Source organism: Lotus japonicus, chromosome 1 (genome assembly GCF_012489685.1).
Source record: "Lotus japonicus ecotype B-129 chromosome 1, LjGifu_v1.2".
Taxonomy (NCBI): Eukaryota; Viridiplantae; Streptophyta; class Magnoliopsida; order Fabales; family Fabaceae; genus Lotus; species Lotus japonicus.
In genome coordinates, this window is record NC_080041.1 from 102,233,277 (window position 1) to 102,245,860 (window position 12,584).

Sequence of the window (12,584 nt, forward strand, 5' to 3'; positions counted from 1 at the left end):
ATGGAATGTCAATCGAAGGAAGAGTGGGCTTTGGAATCCCTTTTGCGCCCCAAGGTGTACGCCTGTGTGCGTTTGTGTGCACCAGTGCTGTTGGTGAAGCAGAAGGATGGAAGGTCCAGACTATGTGTGGACTACCGACAACTCAACAAAGTGACCGTGAAGAATCGTTATCCGATGCCTCGGATAGATGACTTGATGGACCAACTTCGGGGAGCAGTTGTTTTCTCGAAGATTGATCTGAAATCAGGGTATCACCAGATTCGGGTGAAGGAGGCTGACATTCAGAAGACGGCATTCAGAACTCGATATGGACATTATGAATATCTCGTGATGCCATTTGGAGTTACTAATGCACCCGCAGTTTTTATGGACTACATGAACCGTGTGTTCAGGCCATTCTTGGACAAGTTCGTGGTGGTGTTCATAGACGATATTCTAATTTACTCGAAGAGTAAGGAGGAACATGAGGAGCATTTACGTCAAGTGCTAGAGGTGTTGCAGAAGAAGGAACTCTATGCTAATGGAGGAAAGTGTGAGTTCTGGATGGAGGAAGTGAAGTTCCTTGGTCATGTCATATCTAGCAAAGGTGTGGCAGTGGACCCCAGCAAAATTAAATCAGTTTTGGCATGGGAACAACCGAAGACAGCAAGTGATATCAGAAGTTTTGTTGGGCTTGCTGGCTACTATCGGCGTTTCGTGAAGGATTACGCCAAGTTGACTGCACCGTTGACTCATTTGACAAAGAAGGATCAACCGTTTGCGTGGACGGAGAAGTGTGAGGCTAGCTTCCAAGAAATGAAGTAGCGGTTGACCACCGCACCCGTACTAGCTTTGCCAAAGGAGGGAGAACCATACGACGTGTACTGTGATGCGTCGCATAACGGTTTGGGTTGTGTGATGATGCAAGAGAAGAGGGTGATTGCTTATGCTTCGCGACAGTTGAAAGTCCATGAGAAGAATTACCCTACACATGATTTGGAGTTGGCTGCTATAGTGTATGCTCTCAAGATCTGGAGACATTACTTGTATGGCAGTACGTTCACGATCTATAGTGATCACAAGAGTTTGAAGTACTTGTTTGATCAGAAGGATCTGAACATGAGGCAGAGACGGTGGATGGAGTTTCTGCAAGACTATGAGTTCTCATTACAGTATCATCCGGGGAAGACCAATGTTGTAGCTGATGCTCTGAGTCGAAAGGCTATACATGTATCCTCGTTGATGGTCAAGGAGTTAGAATTGTTGGAGGCTTTCCGTGATCTGAGTTTGAATGTTGAACTCGCACCGGGGAAGCTGAGCTTTGGAATGGTGACGGTGTCTAGTGGACTCTTGGATGAGATAAAGTCGAAACAAGAGACCGATGAAGGGTTGATTGAATGGCGCAAGCTTGTGGCACAAGGAAAAGCGTCTGAGTTCGCTATTGGGAACGACAATATTCTGCGTTGTAAGGGACGAGTTTGTGTACCCAATGATGCAGTAATGAGGAAGCTGATCTTGGATGAAGGTCACAAAAGCAGATTGAGTATTCATCCGGGGATGAATAAGATGTATCAGGACTTGAAACTTCATTCCTGGTGGCCTGGGATGAAGAAACAAGTAGCTGAGTATGTGTCGACATGTTTGACGTGTCAGAAGGCGAAGGTGGAACATCAGAAACCAGCAGGAAAGCTGCAGTCATTGGATGTCCCGGAGTGGAAATGGGATAGCATTTCCATGGACTTCGTGACAGCGTTGCCGCTTACACGAAGGAAGTTCGATGCAATTTGGGTTGTAGTTGATCGATTGACGAAGACTGCTCACTTCGTGCCAATCAATCTGAACTACAAGGTAGAGAGGTTGGCGGAGATATACATTGCTGAGATTGTACGCTTGCACGGTGTGCCATCTAGCATTGTGTCGGACAGAGACCCGAGGTTTACCTCGCGTTTCTGGGAAGCTTTGCAGCGGGCTTTGGGAACCAGGTTGAAATTGAGTTCCGCTTATCATCCACAGACGGATGGGCAAACCGAGAGGACCATCCAATCCTTGGAGGATTTGCTAAGATCTTGTGTGCTGGATCACAAAGGCAGCTGGGATGAGATGTTGCCATTGATCGAGTTCACTTACAACAACAGCTTTCATGCAAGCATAGGGATGGCCCCTTATGAAGCGTTGTATGGTCGGAGGTGCCGTACACCCTTGTGCTGGCATCAAGATGGGGAGAACTTGATTGTTGGACCTGAATTAGTTCAGAAAACCACAGAAGAGGTGAAGCGAATCCAAGAGAAGATGAGGGTTTCGCAGAGTCGTCAGAAAAGTTATGCTGACAATTGCAGGAAGGAGTTGGAGTTTCAAGCTGGAGATCATGTGTAACGCCCCAATTTCTCAACTGAGGAGTCACATTAGTTACCTAACAAAATCTAAGGACTATTTCGTAATCCTAAGAAAACACAATATATTTTTTTTTCCTTTTCGAAACAGCTGAACATAATTGAATACATAACATAGACTTATTCAACAACCCGTTCCCGACATAATAATAATAGTGTCTTACATCATCATGAACATGTTTCCAAAATAAGTACGCTCACTTAGACAAGTGGCGAATATAAGGTTTAAACAACAGAGTTTTCAGAAGGAAAAAGAAACTCAGACATAGACCACTAAAAGGGAGAAGCAACTGCTTCATCCACCTCTACTCGACCGCCCACGATCACGGTCTCCAACTCGAACAGCTAAGCTTCAGCGGAAGGCTATCCATCGCCTAATAGCGTTAAGCGCCCAAACAACAAATAGCAAATAGAAAGGGTTAACTCCATGCAATTACCATGTATGAAAGAGAAAATCATGTCATTCAAATTTAATTACCTATCATGGTAAACAAACTAGCAACATAACTAAACTCGTATATCAACAACTTAACATATGACCTCAAATCAGATATCAAAAACCTCAACAATATAACATCAATTCAGATATCAACAACCTCAACAATATATTATCAATTCAGATATCGACAACCTTAACAATACAACATCAAAATCAGATATCAACAATATCAATCAAACCATAACGTCTCGCAAGACGGGACAACTAGGCGAACACAATCACCTGACCGCCACTTATTCGTCACACAAGACGGGACAACCAGGCGAACACAATCACCTGACAGCCACTTATACGTCACACAAGACGGGACAACCAGGCGAACACAATCACCTGACAGCTACTTATTGCGCCACACAAGGCGGGACAATCGGGTGGACACAACCACCTCATTGCCGCTTATCGCCACACAAGGCGGAACAACCAGGTGAACACAATCACCTGACAGCCACTTATACGTCACACAAGACGGGACAATCAGGCGAACACAATCACCTGACAGCCACTTATTGCGCCACACAAGGCGGGACAATCGGGTGGACACAACCACCTCATCGCCACTTTAGAACATCTCGAAAGATGGGACAATCCCGCGGGACCACACCCACCTCATTGCCACTTTATAACGCCCCGAAAGACGGGACAATCACGTGGGACCACACCCACCTCATCGCCACTTAAGAACCAAAGCCTATATGCCAAGTCAGTCAACAACAATCCCCAAACCAATGATTAATTCGGAGTAACCACATGTTATTCCTATTATCAACGAACATAACTATATTCAATTGCATACCAACTCAGTTCAATGACAGAAACCAGTAAACGACCGAAGCCTCTCAGAAAACGGAGACACACGTCTCAATAAATTTACTCGGCCGAAGCCTTCAGAAAACATTTGGCATAAGCCTCATAAACAATTAACATAAGCAAGCATACAACATTGAAAGCATACCAATATTTCAATCAATTGCCAATCAAGTTTAAACAACTTCGTCTCAAACGCATGCAGTGCGATAAAAGCATGCAAGACTCAAATGACGCTCTAAAACTGAGTTACCTTTACCTTCGTGAGTAGAAGTTGGGCATGGAAGTTGTGAACCTAGAACAAGGAAACACAATCATCAACACAAGCCCTACTAGAAGTAACACTATCTAATAACGCTAATCGAAACCGGAAAGAAAGCTTTTAAAGCTTCAGAGTTCACATTTGGGCACGAATTGACAACGGAACTTCGTTCGCTAAAACGAGCATAACTCGAGCTACAGAACTCGGAATGACACGAAACCAGCGCCAAAATTTCGACAATCGAAAGAGCTACGCAATGGCTCAGGTCATAGAGAATCAAAAATTATTTTTGGACACGGTACCCTAAGCAATATGTTTCGGCCACTATGTAAAATAGGGTTTCCGAACTTTTTCTTCGATCTAAATCAATTCCTAGGTATTCTTAGGCGATATCTAGGCCAGGGAAACTCTCAGAAAAATTATCGGGTCGAAAACTGTCGCAGGGGTATTTTGGTCAATATTTTTAGCTCGGAAACTCAAAATCAGAATTTCGAAAAACAAATTAGATGGGGTCGATACCAACGGCGATTATGACGACTAATCTTACTAACGCTAAGCTCAGTCGAGGGTTTTTGATTCAAAAAGCGGAACCTTTGTCAGAAATGGGTATTTTCTACAGAAATGAATTTCGGCAGCATTTCGGCGACATTCGGCAAAATGTAATCCGCTAGAAGTACTCTTGGGTACGAAGAGAATATATTTAGACACTAAAATCAACCTATTTGGACAGTTTTACAAAAAGCTCAAAACTTGAGCACAAAAAGACATAACAAAAAGCGATGGAATTTAAAGATCAGAAGAAAGAAATAACATCAGTACCTCGAGGCCTACGCGTAGCAACGAACAGAGCAACGATCAGGCAAGAACCGGAAAAAAACTCTTCCTCCTTTCTCCCTCAAACTCACCCACAACCAACAAAGAAAATGAAAAGAAAAAGAAAAGAAAGACCAGAGAACGTGGTCTGCAGAAGAAGAAGAAAGAAAATGAAGGTGTGATTTTTCTCAGTTTCTGAAGTCCTATATATAGGAAATTGAAAACGCGAGAAAATGATTATTTCGCGATTCCGATTTTTCCTACTAATTCCAACGTATTTTAGACACGATATTCTTCCCGCTGAATCTTCTAATTCTTCGAAGAAATATCAGTATGATTTTTGGTTTTCGAGGCTTGTTTTTAATGTTTACCGGCTTAAAATGCACTTTATGCACTTTATGATTTTGACCTCGGATGCAGAAACTTCCTTCTGAAGAAAGATTTGGAACGTCGATTAGAGTGGGCGTACGCGTGTGGAATCTTCATTTGAAGCTCTGAATAGAAAAAGTCTTCATCGTCGGTTGATTCTAGGGTTTTGAAATACCAGGGTTTCGGTTTCGGCAAACTTCCGATGATTGGAATCGGACGTTCGTAGATCCTAGAGTTTCGCCTCGAAACGATTGTGATATATGGAAAAAGAGAAGTTCTAACATTTCTCTGAAATTTTTTTGGAACTTTTCCCATAGTGTTCCAAGGGTGGAACTTTTTGGAAATTTTATTCCTATAGTGTTCCAAGGGTGGAACATAGTTTGATTTCCTAAGGTTCTTGTCCTAGGTTTTAAAACGGATAATAGTCGTGCTATAACTTAAATCGACTTCGATACAATCCTTTGACTTTTCCTGAACTTTCTCCTTCGTAAATTTATTTCATCCGATAAACTCTTATTCAAGTCTTTCCTTCGCGATACATCAAGCCTAATCGTAAATGGAAATCTCTTCCACTTATTCTAAGCTTAAAAACTTGGGTCTTACAATACTACCCCCCAAAAAGAAAGTTTCGTCCTCGAAACTTGGTGTCAGAGGAACTCGGGAGTGTCATTCCCTCACACAACATTTTCTAAGCTATCCTCAAGGTCTCGTTTGCCCTTAGGTTCTTGGTGACTCTCACAAATAATAACCTCCAGTCTGCAATTCAATGCTAGAACTTTCCGTCCTTAACCTTGTCACTCCCATGTCAATCAAATCCTTAGTTTACTATCCAAAGTTTGACAGTCTCCAGGTTTTATCCACTTAGGACAAGAATTCTCAGACTTAAAGTCTACTACATCTTTAATAAGTTTGGACCTCTATTATCCCTTCGCTCTCTCACACTCCTCCTTGCAAAAGATACTATCCTACTCCTGGAACTCATACGACCTCTCATCAGAATCCGTCTCTTAACTTCTATTCCTTCTACTGTTATATCCTTATGAAACAAGGATAGATACTATCAGGTCGAACAGTAATTCTGTCACATCTAGCTTTAACCACGTCACACAAGCTAAGTCTATAACAGAATGTGTAGCACCATAATCAAATAGTACGATAAGGGAATTACCCGGGATCTCGCGGTTACCGCGGATCAAACCATCGTCTTCATCAGCTACAGTTCCAGTAATCGAGTAGACTCTTCCACCAGCAGTAGGCCTCCTTGCCCCAGCAACATTTGCGGCAACCTCAACTTTAGGAACCCTACACTCTACAGCAGTGTGACCTGGCTTGTTGCTGTTCCAGCACAACAGAGGACCTTCAGTACATCGATTAGCAAAATGCCCCTTTTTGTTGCACCTAAAGCAAGTCACATCCTCTCGGCTCAGCGAAAGATGTCTCGGTCCAGTCCCATCCCCGCCCGAGGGATAAAAAGTCCCAGAAGCTGCTCCCTCACCCTGGGAACGGAGGTATAGCTTCTTCTGATAGTGCTTGCCCTTGTCATTTCTTCCTTGGTTAGTCCTTGTCGGACCTCCACTTCCTTGGTTAGACTTGCTCAGACCTTGGTACTTTCCCCTTGCGTTATCAATGGCCTCGATTCCCTTGGTCTTCTCCACCAGCACTTGGTAGCGGTTAAGCCCTAGCGGTTGCACCGCCCTCTGCAGCTCATAGCTCAGCCCATCAATGAAGCGCTCACACATATAGCCTTCATCTATATGTCCTCTAAAGTAGCGGAAGTGTTTAGCCAACGACTCCAACTTTGCAGCATACTCAGCAACGGTCATGTCTCCTTGACGGAGTCTCAGAAATTGTGCTTCCTTAGCGGCTCTAGCACTAGCAGGAAAGTACTTGTCCAGGAAAGCTCCCCGGAAGCACTCCCAAGTGATAGCTTGATGGTCAGCTTCCATCATAGCTCTAGCCCCGCGCCACCAATACTCAGCTTCACCAGTCAGCAGGTAGGTCGCATAATCCACTTTCATCTCTGCAGTGGTATGCATAAAGGTGAAGATCTTCTCCAACTCCTGGAGCCATAAGTCAGCTTCCTCCGGATCGAAACCTCCAGAGAACTTCGGTGGATCCTGACGCTTGAAATCGTTCAGACCCCTGGTCTGAGCAGCAGCTTGTTCACGCTCCTCACGCTGAACACGGCGAGCATTCTCTTCAGCTTGGTTTTGGGCAGCCACCAAAACCGCAGTAGCAGCACGTTGAGCTTCAGCTTCCTCCCGTGCCGCAGTGTTAGTAACTTGTTGTGCCATAAGGGCAGTCAGATTAGCAATAGCTTGCTCCATCGGATTCATGTTGTCTGAACCTTGAGTCTCGTCCAGTTGTGGAAACCTCCTGTTCCTGTTTTCATGAACAGTCAAAGACCACAACAGATACTCAGGCCAGAACAACACGAGGCTCTATAATGACTAACTATGTATATACTTATATCAAATGTATAATTAACGATAATTAGCATAAGGTTATTCACCTACGAACAACCTTCAAAAATAATCTACATAAGCAGTAATCAAGCACACTCTTCCTCCGATTGACACCCCATCAATCGGTCTCAGAGTTCAAACATCTTAAGCAGACACTCTACCCAAAAACTCTGGTTTTCTAGACCAAAGCTCTGATACCACAATTGTAACGCTCCAATTTCTCAACTGAGGAGTCACATTAGTTACCTAACAAAATCTAAGGACTATTTCGTAATCCTAAGAAAACACAATATTTTTTTTTTCCTTTTCGAAACAGCTGAACATAATTGAATACATAACATAGACTTTATTCAACAACCCGTTCCCGACATAATAATAATAGTGTCTTACATCATCATGAACATGTTTCCAAAATAAGTACGCTCACTTAGACAAGTGGCGAATATAAGGTTTAAACAACAGAGTTTTCAGAAGGAAAAAGAAACTCAGACAAAGACCACCAAAAGGGAGAAGCAACTGCTTCATCCACCTCTACTCGACCGCCCACGATCACGGTCTCCAACTCGAACAGCTAAGCTTCAGCGGAAGGCTATCCATCGCCTAATAGCGTTAAGCGCCCAAACAACAAATAGCAAATAGAAAGGGTTAACTCCATGCAATTACCATGTATGAAAGAGAAAATCATGTCATTCAAATTTAATTACCTATCATGGTAAACAAACTAGCAACATAACTAAACTCGTATATCAACAACTTAACATATGACCTCAAATCAGATATCAAAAACCTCAACAATATAACATCAATTCAGATATCAACAACCTCAACAATATATTATCAATTCAGATATCGACAACCTCAACAATACAACATCAAAATCAGATATCAACAATATCAATCAAACCATAACGTCTCGCAAGACGGGACAACTAGGCGAACACAATCACCTGACCGCCACTTATTCGTCACACAAGACGGGACAACCAGGCGAACACAATCACCTGACAGCCACTTATACGTCACACAAGACGGGACAACCAGGCGAACACAATCACCTGACAGCTACTTATTGTGCCACACAAGGCGGGACAATCGGGTGGACACAACCACCTCATTGCCGCTTATCGCCACACAAGGCGGAACAACCAGGTGAACACAATCACCTGACAGCCACTTATACGTCACACAAGACGGGACAATCAGGCGAACACAATCACCTGACAGTCACTTATTGCGCCACACAAGGCGGGACAATCGGGTGGACACAACCACCTCATCGCCACTTTAGAACATCTCGAAAGATGGGACAATCCCGCGGGACCACACCCACCTCATTGCCACTTTATAACGCCCCGAAAGACGGGACAATCACGTGGGACCACACCCACCTCATCGCCACTTAAGAACCAAAGCCTATATGCCAAGTCAGTCAACAACAATCCCCAAACCAATGATTAATTCGGAGTAACCACATGTTATTCCTATTATCAACGAACATAACTCAATTCAATTGCATACCAACTCAGTTCAATGACAGAAACCAGTAAACGACCGAAGCCTCTCAGAAAACGGAGACACACGTCTCAATAAATTTACTCGGCCGAAGCCTTCAGAAAACATTTGGCATAAGCCTCATAAACAATTAACATAAGCAAGCATACAACATTGAAAGCATACCAATATTTCAATCAATTGTCAATCAAGTTTAAACAACTTCATCTCAAACGCATACAGTGCGATAAAAGCATGCAAGACTCAAATGACGCTCTAAAACTGAGTTACCCTTACCTTCGTGAGTAGAAGTTGGGCATGGAAGTTGTGAACCTAGAACAAGGAAACACAATCATCAACACAAGCCCTACTAGAAGTAACACTATCTAATAACGCTAATCGAAACCGGAAAGAAAGCTTTTAAAGCTTCAGAGTTCACATTTGGGCACGAATTGACAACGGAACTTCGTTCGCTAAAACGAGCATAACTCGAGCTACAGAACTCGGAATGACACGAAACCAGCGCCAAAATTTTGACAATCGAAAGAGCTACGCAATGGCTCAGGTCATAGAGAATCAAAAATTATTTTTGGACACGGTACCCTAAGCAATATGTTTCGGCCACTATGTAAAATAGGGTTTCCGAACTTTTTCTTCGATCTAAATCAATTCCTAGGTATTCTTAGGCGATATCTAGGCCAGGGAAACTCTCAGAAAAATTATCGGGTCGAAAACTGTCGCAGGGGTATTTTGGTCAATATTTTTAGCTCGGAAACTCAAAATCAGAATTTCGAAAAACAAATTAGATGGGGTCGATACCAACGGCGATTATGACGACTAATCTTACTAACGCTAAGCTCAGTCGAGGGTTTTTGATTCAAAAAGCGGAACCTTTGTCATAAATGGGTATTTTCTACAGAAATGAATTTCGGCAGCATTTCGGCGACATTCGGCAAAATGTAATCCGCTAGAAGTACTCTTGGGTACGAAGAGAATATATTTAGACACTAAAATCAACCTATTTGGACAGTTTTACAAAAAGCTCAAAACTTGAGCACAAAAAGACAAAACAAAAAGCGATGGAATTTAAAGATCAGAAGAAAGAAATAACATCAGTACCTCGAGGCCTACGCGTAGCAACGAACAGAGCAACGATCAGGCAAGAACCGGAAAAAAACTCTTCCTCCTTTCTCCCTCAAACTCACCCACAACCAACAAAGAAAATGAAAAGAAAAAGAAAAGACCAGAGAACGTGGTCTGCAGAAGAAGAAGAAAGAAAATGAAGGTGTGATTTTTCTCAGTTTCTGAAGTCCTATATATAGGAAATTGAAAACGCGAGAAAATGATTATTTCGCGATTCCGATTTTTCCTACTAATTCCAACGTATTTTAGACACGATATTCTTCCCGCTGAATCTTCTAATTCTTCGAAGAAATATCAGTATGATTTCTGGTTTTCGAGGCTTGTTTTTAATGTTTACCGGCTTAAAATGCACTTTATGCACTTTATGATTTTGACCTCGGATGCAGAAACTTCCTTCTGAAGAAAGATTTGGAACGTCGATTAGAGTGGGCGTACGCGTGTGGAATCTTCATTTGAAGCTCTGAATAGAAAAAGTCTTCATCGTCGGTTGATTCTAGGGTTTTGAAATACCAGGGTTTCGGTTTCGGCAAACTTCCGATGATTGGAATCGGACGTTCGTAGATCCTAGAGTTTCGCCTCGAAACGATTGTGATATATGGAAAAAGAGACGTTCTAACATTTCTCTGAAATTTTTTTGGAACTTTTCCCATAGTGTTCCAAGGGTGGAACTTTTTGGAAATTTTATTCCTATAGTGTTCCAAGGGTGGAACATAGTTTGATTTCCTAAGGTTCTTGTCCTAGGTTTTAAAACGGATAATAGTCGTGCTATAACTTAAATCGACTTCGATACAATCCTTTGACTTTTCCTGAACTTTCTCCTTCGTAAATTTATTTCATCCGATAAACTCTTATTCAAGTCTTTCCTTCGCGATACATCAAGCCTAATCGTAAATGGAAATCTCTTCCACTTATTCTAAGCTTAAAAACTTGGGTCTTACAATACTACCCCCCAAAAAGAAAGTTTCGTCCTCGAAACTTGGTGTCAGAGGAACTCGGGAGTGTCATTCCCTCACACAACATTTTCTAAGCTATCCTCAAGGTCTCGTTTGCCCTTAGGTTCTTGGTGACTCTCACAAATAATAACCTCCAGTCTGCAATTCAATGCTAGAACTTTCCGTCCTTAACCTTGTCACTCCCATGTCAATCAAATCCTTAGTTTACTATCCAAAGTTTGACAGTCTCCAGGTTTTATCCACTTAGGACAAGAATTCTCAGACTTAAAGTCTACTACATCTTTAATAAGTTTGGACCTCTATTATCCCTTCGCTCTCTCACACTCCTCCTTGCAAAAGATACTATCCTACTCCTAGAACTCATACGACCTCTCATCAGAATCCGTCTCTTAACTTCTATTCCTTCTACTGTTATATCCTTATGAAACAAGGATAGATACTATCAGGTCGAACAGTAATTCTGTCACATCTAGCTTTAACCACGTCACACAAGCTAAGTCTATAACAGAATGTGTAGCACCATAATCAAATAGTACGATAAGGGAATTACCCGGGATCTCGCGGTTACCGCGGATCAAACCATCGTCTTCATCAGCTACAGTTCCAGTAATCGAGTAGACTCTTCCACCAGCAGTAGGCCTCCTTGCCCCAGCAACATTTGCGGCAACCTCAACTTTAGGAACCCTACACTCTACAGCAGTGTGACCTGGCTTGTTGCTGTTCCAGCACAACAGAGGACCTTCAGTACATCGATTAGCAAAATGCCCCTTTTTGTTGCACCTAAAGCAAGTCACATCCTCTCGGCTCAGCGAAAGATGTCTCGGTCCAGTCCCATCCCCGCCCGAGGGATAAAAAGTCCCAGAAGCTGCTCCCTCACCCTGGGAACGGAGGTATAGCTTCTTCTGATAGTGCTTGCCCTTGTCATTTCTTCCTTGGTTAGTCCTTGTCGGACCTCCACTTCCTTGGTTAGACTTGCTCAGACCTTGGTACTTTCCCCTTGCGTTATCAATGGCCTCGATTCCCTTGGTCTTCTCCACCAGCACTTGGTAGCGGTTAAGCCCTAGCGGTTGCACCGCCCTCTGCAGCTCATAGCTCAGCCCATCAATGAAGCGCTCACACATATAGCCTTCATCTATATGTCCTCTAAAGTAGCGGAAGTGTTTAGCCAACGACTCCAACTTTGCAGCATACTCAGCAACGGTCATGTCTCCTTGACGGAGTCTCAGAAATTGTGCTTCCTTAGCGGCTCTAGCACTAGCAGGAAAGTACTTGTCCAGGAAAGCTCCCCGGAAGCACTCCCAAGTGATAGCTTGATGGTCAGCTTCCATCATAGCTCTAGCCCCGCGCCACCAATACTCAGCTTCACCAGTCAGCAGGTAGGTCGCATAATCCACTTTCATCTCTGCAGTGGTATGC

At 43.1% G+C, this 12,584-nt stretch overlaps 2 protein-coding genes across 2 annotated transcripts; both read right to left on the minus strand.

Annotated features, from left to right (window-relative positions):
• Positions 1 to 6,153: 6,153 nt before the first annotated feature.
• Positions 6,154 to 6,855, minus strand: LOC130715513 (uncharacterized). The gene has a single exon (XM_057565622.1). The coding sequence runs from the start codon at positions 6,853 to 6,855 to the stop codon at positions 6,154 to 6,156; it is 702 nt and encodes a 233-aa protein (XP_057421605.1).
• A 4,732-nt stretch (positions 6,856 to 11,587) lies between these two features.
• LOC130715524 (uncharacterized) lies at positions 11,588 to 12,289 on the minus strand. The gene has a single exon (XM_057565634.1). It carries the CDS (start codon positions 12,287 to 12,289, stop codon positions 11,588 to 11,590), a length of 702 nt encoding a protein of 233 aa, XP_057421617.1.
• Positions 12,290 to 12,584: the final 295 nt, after the last annotated feature.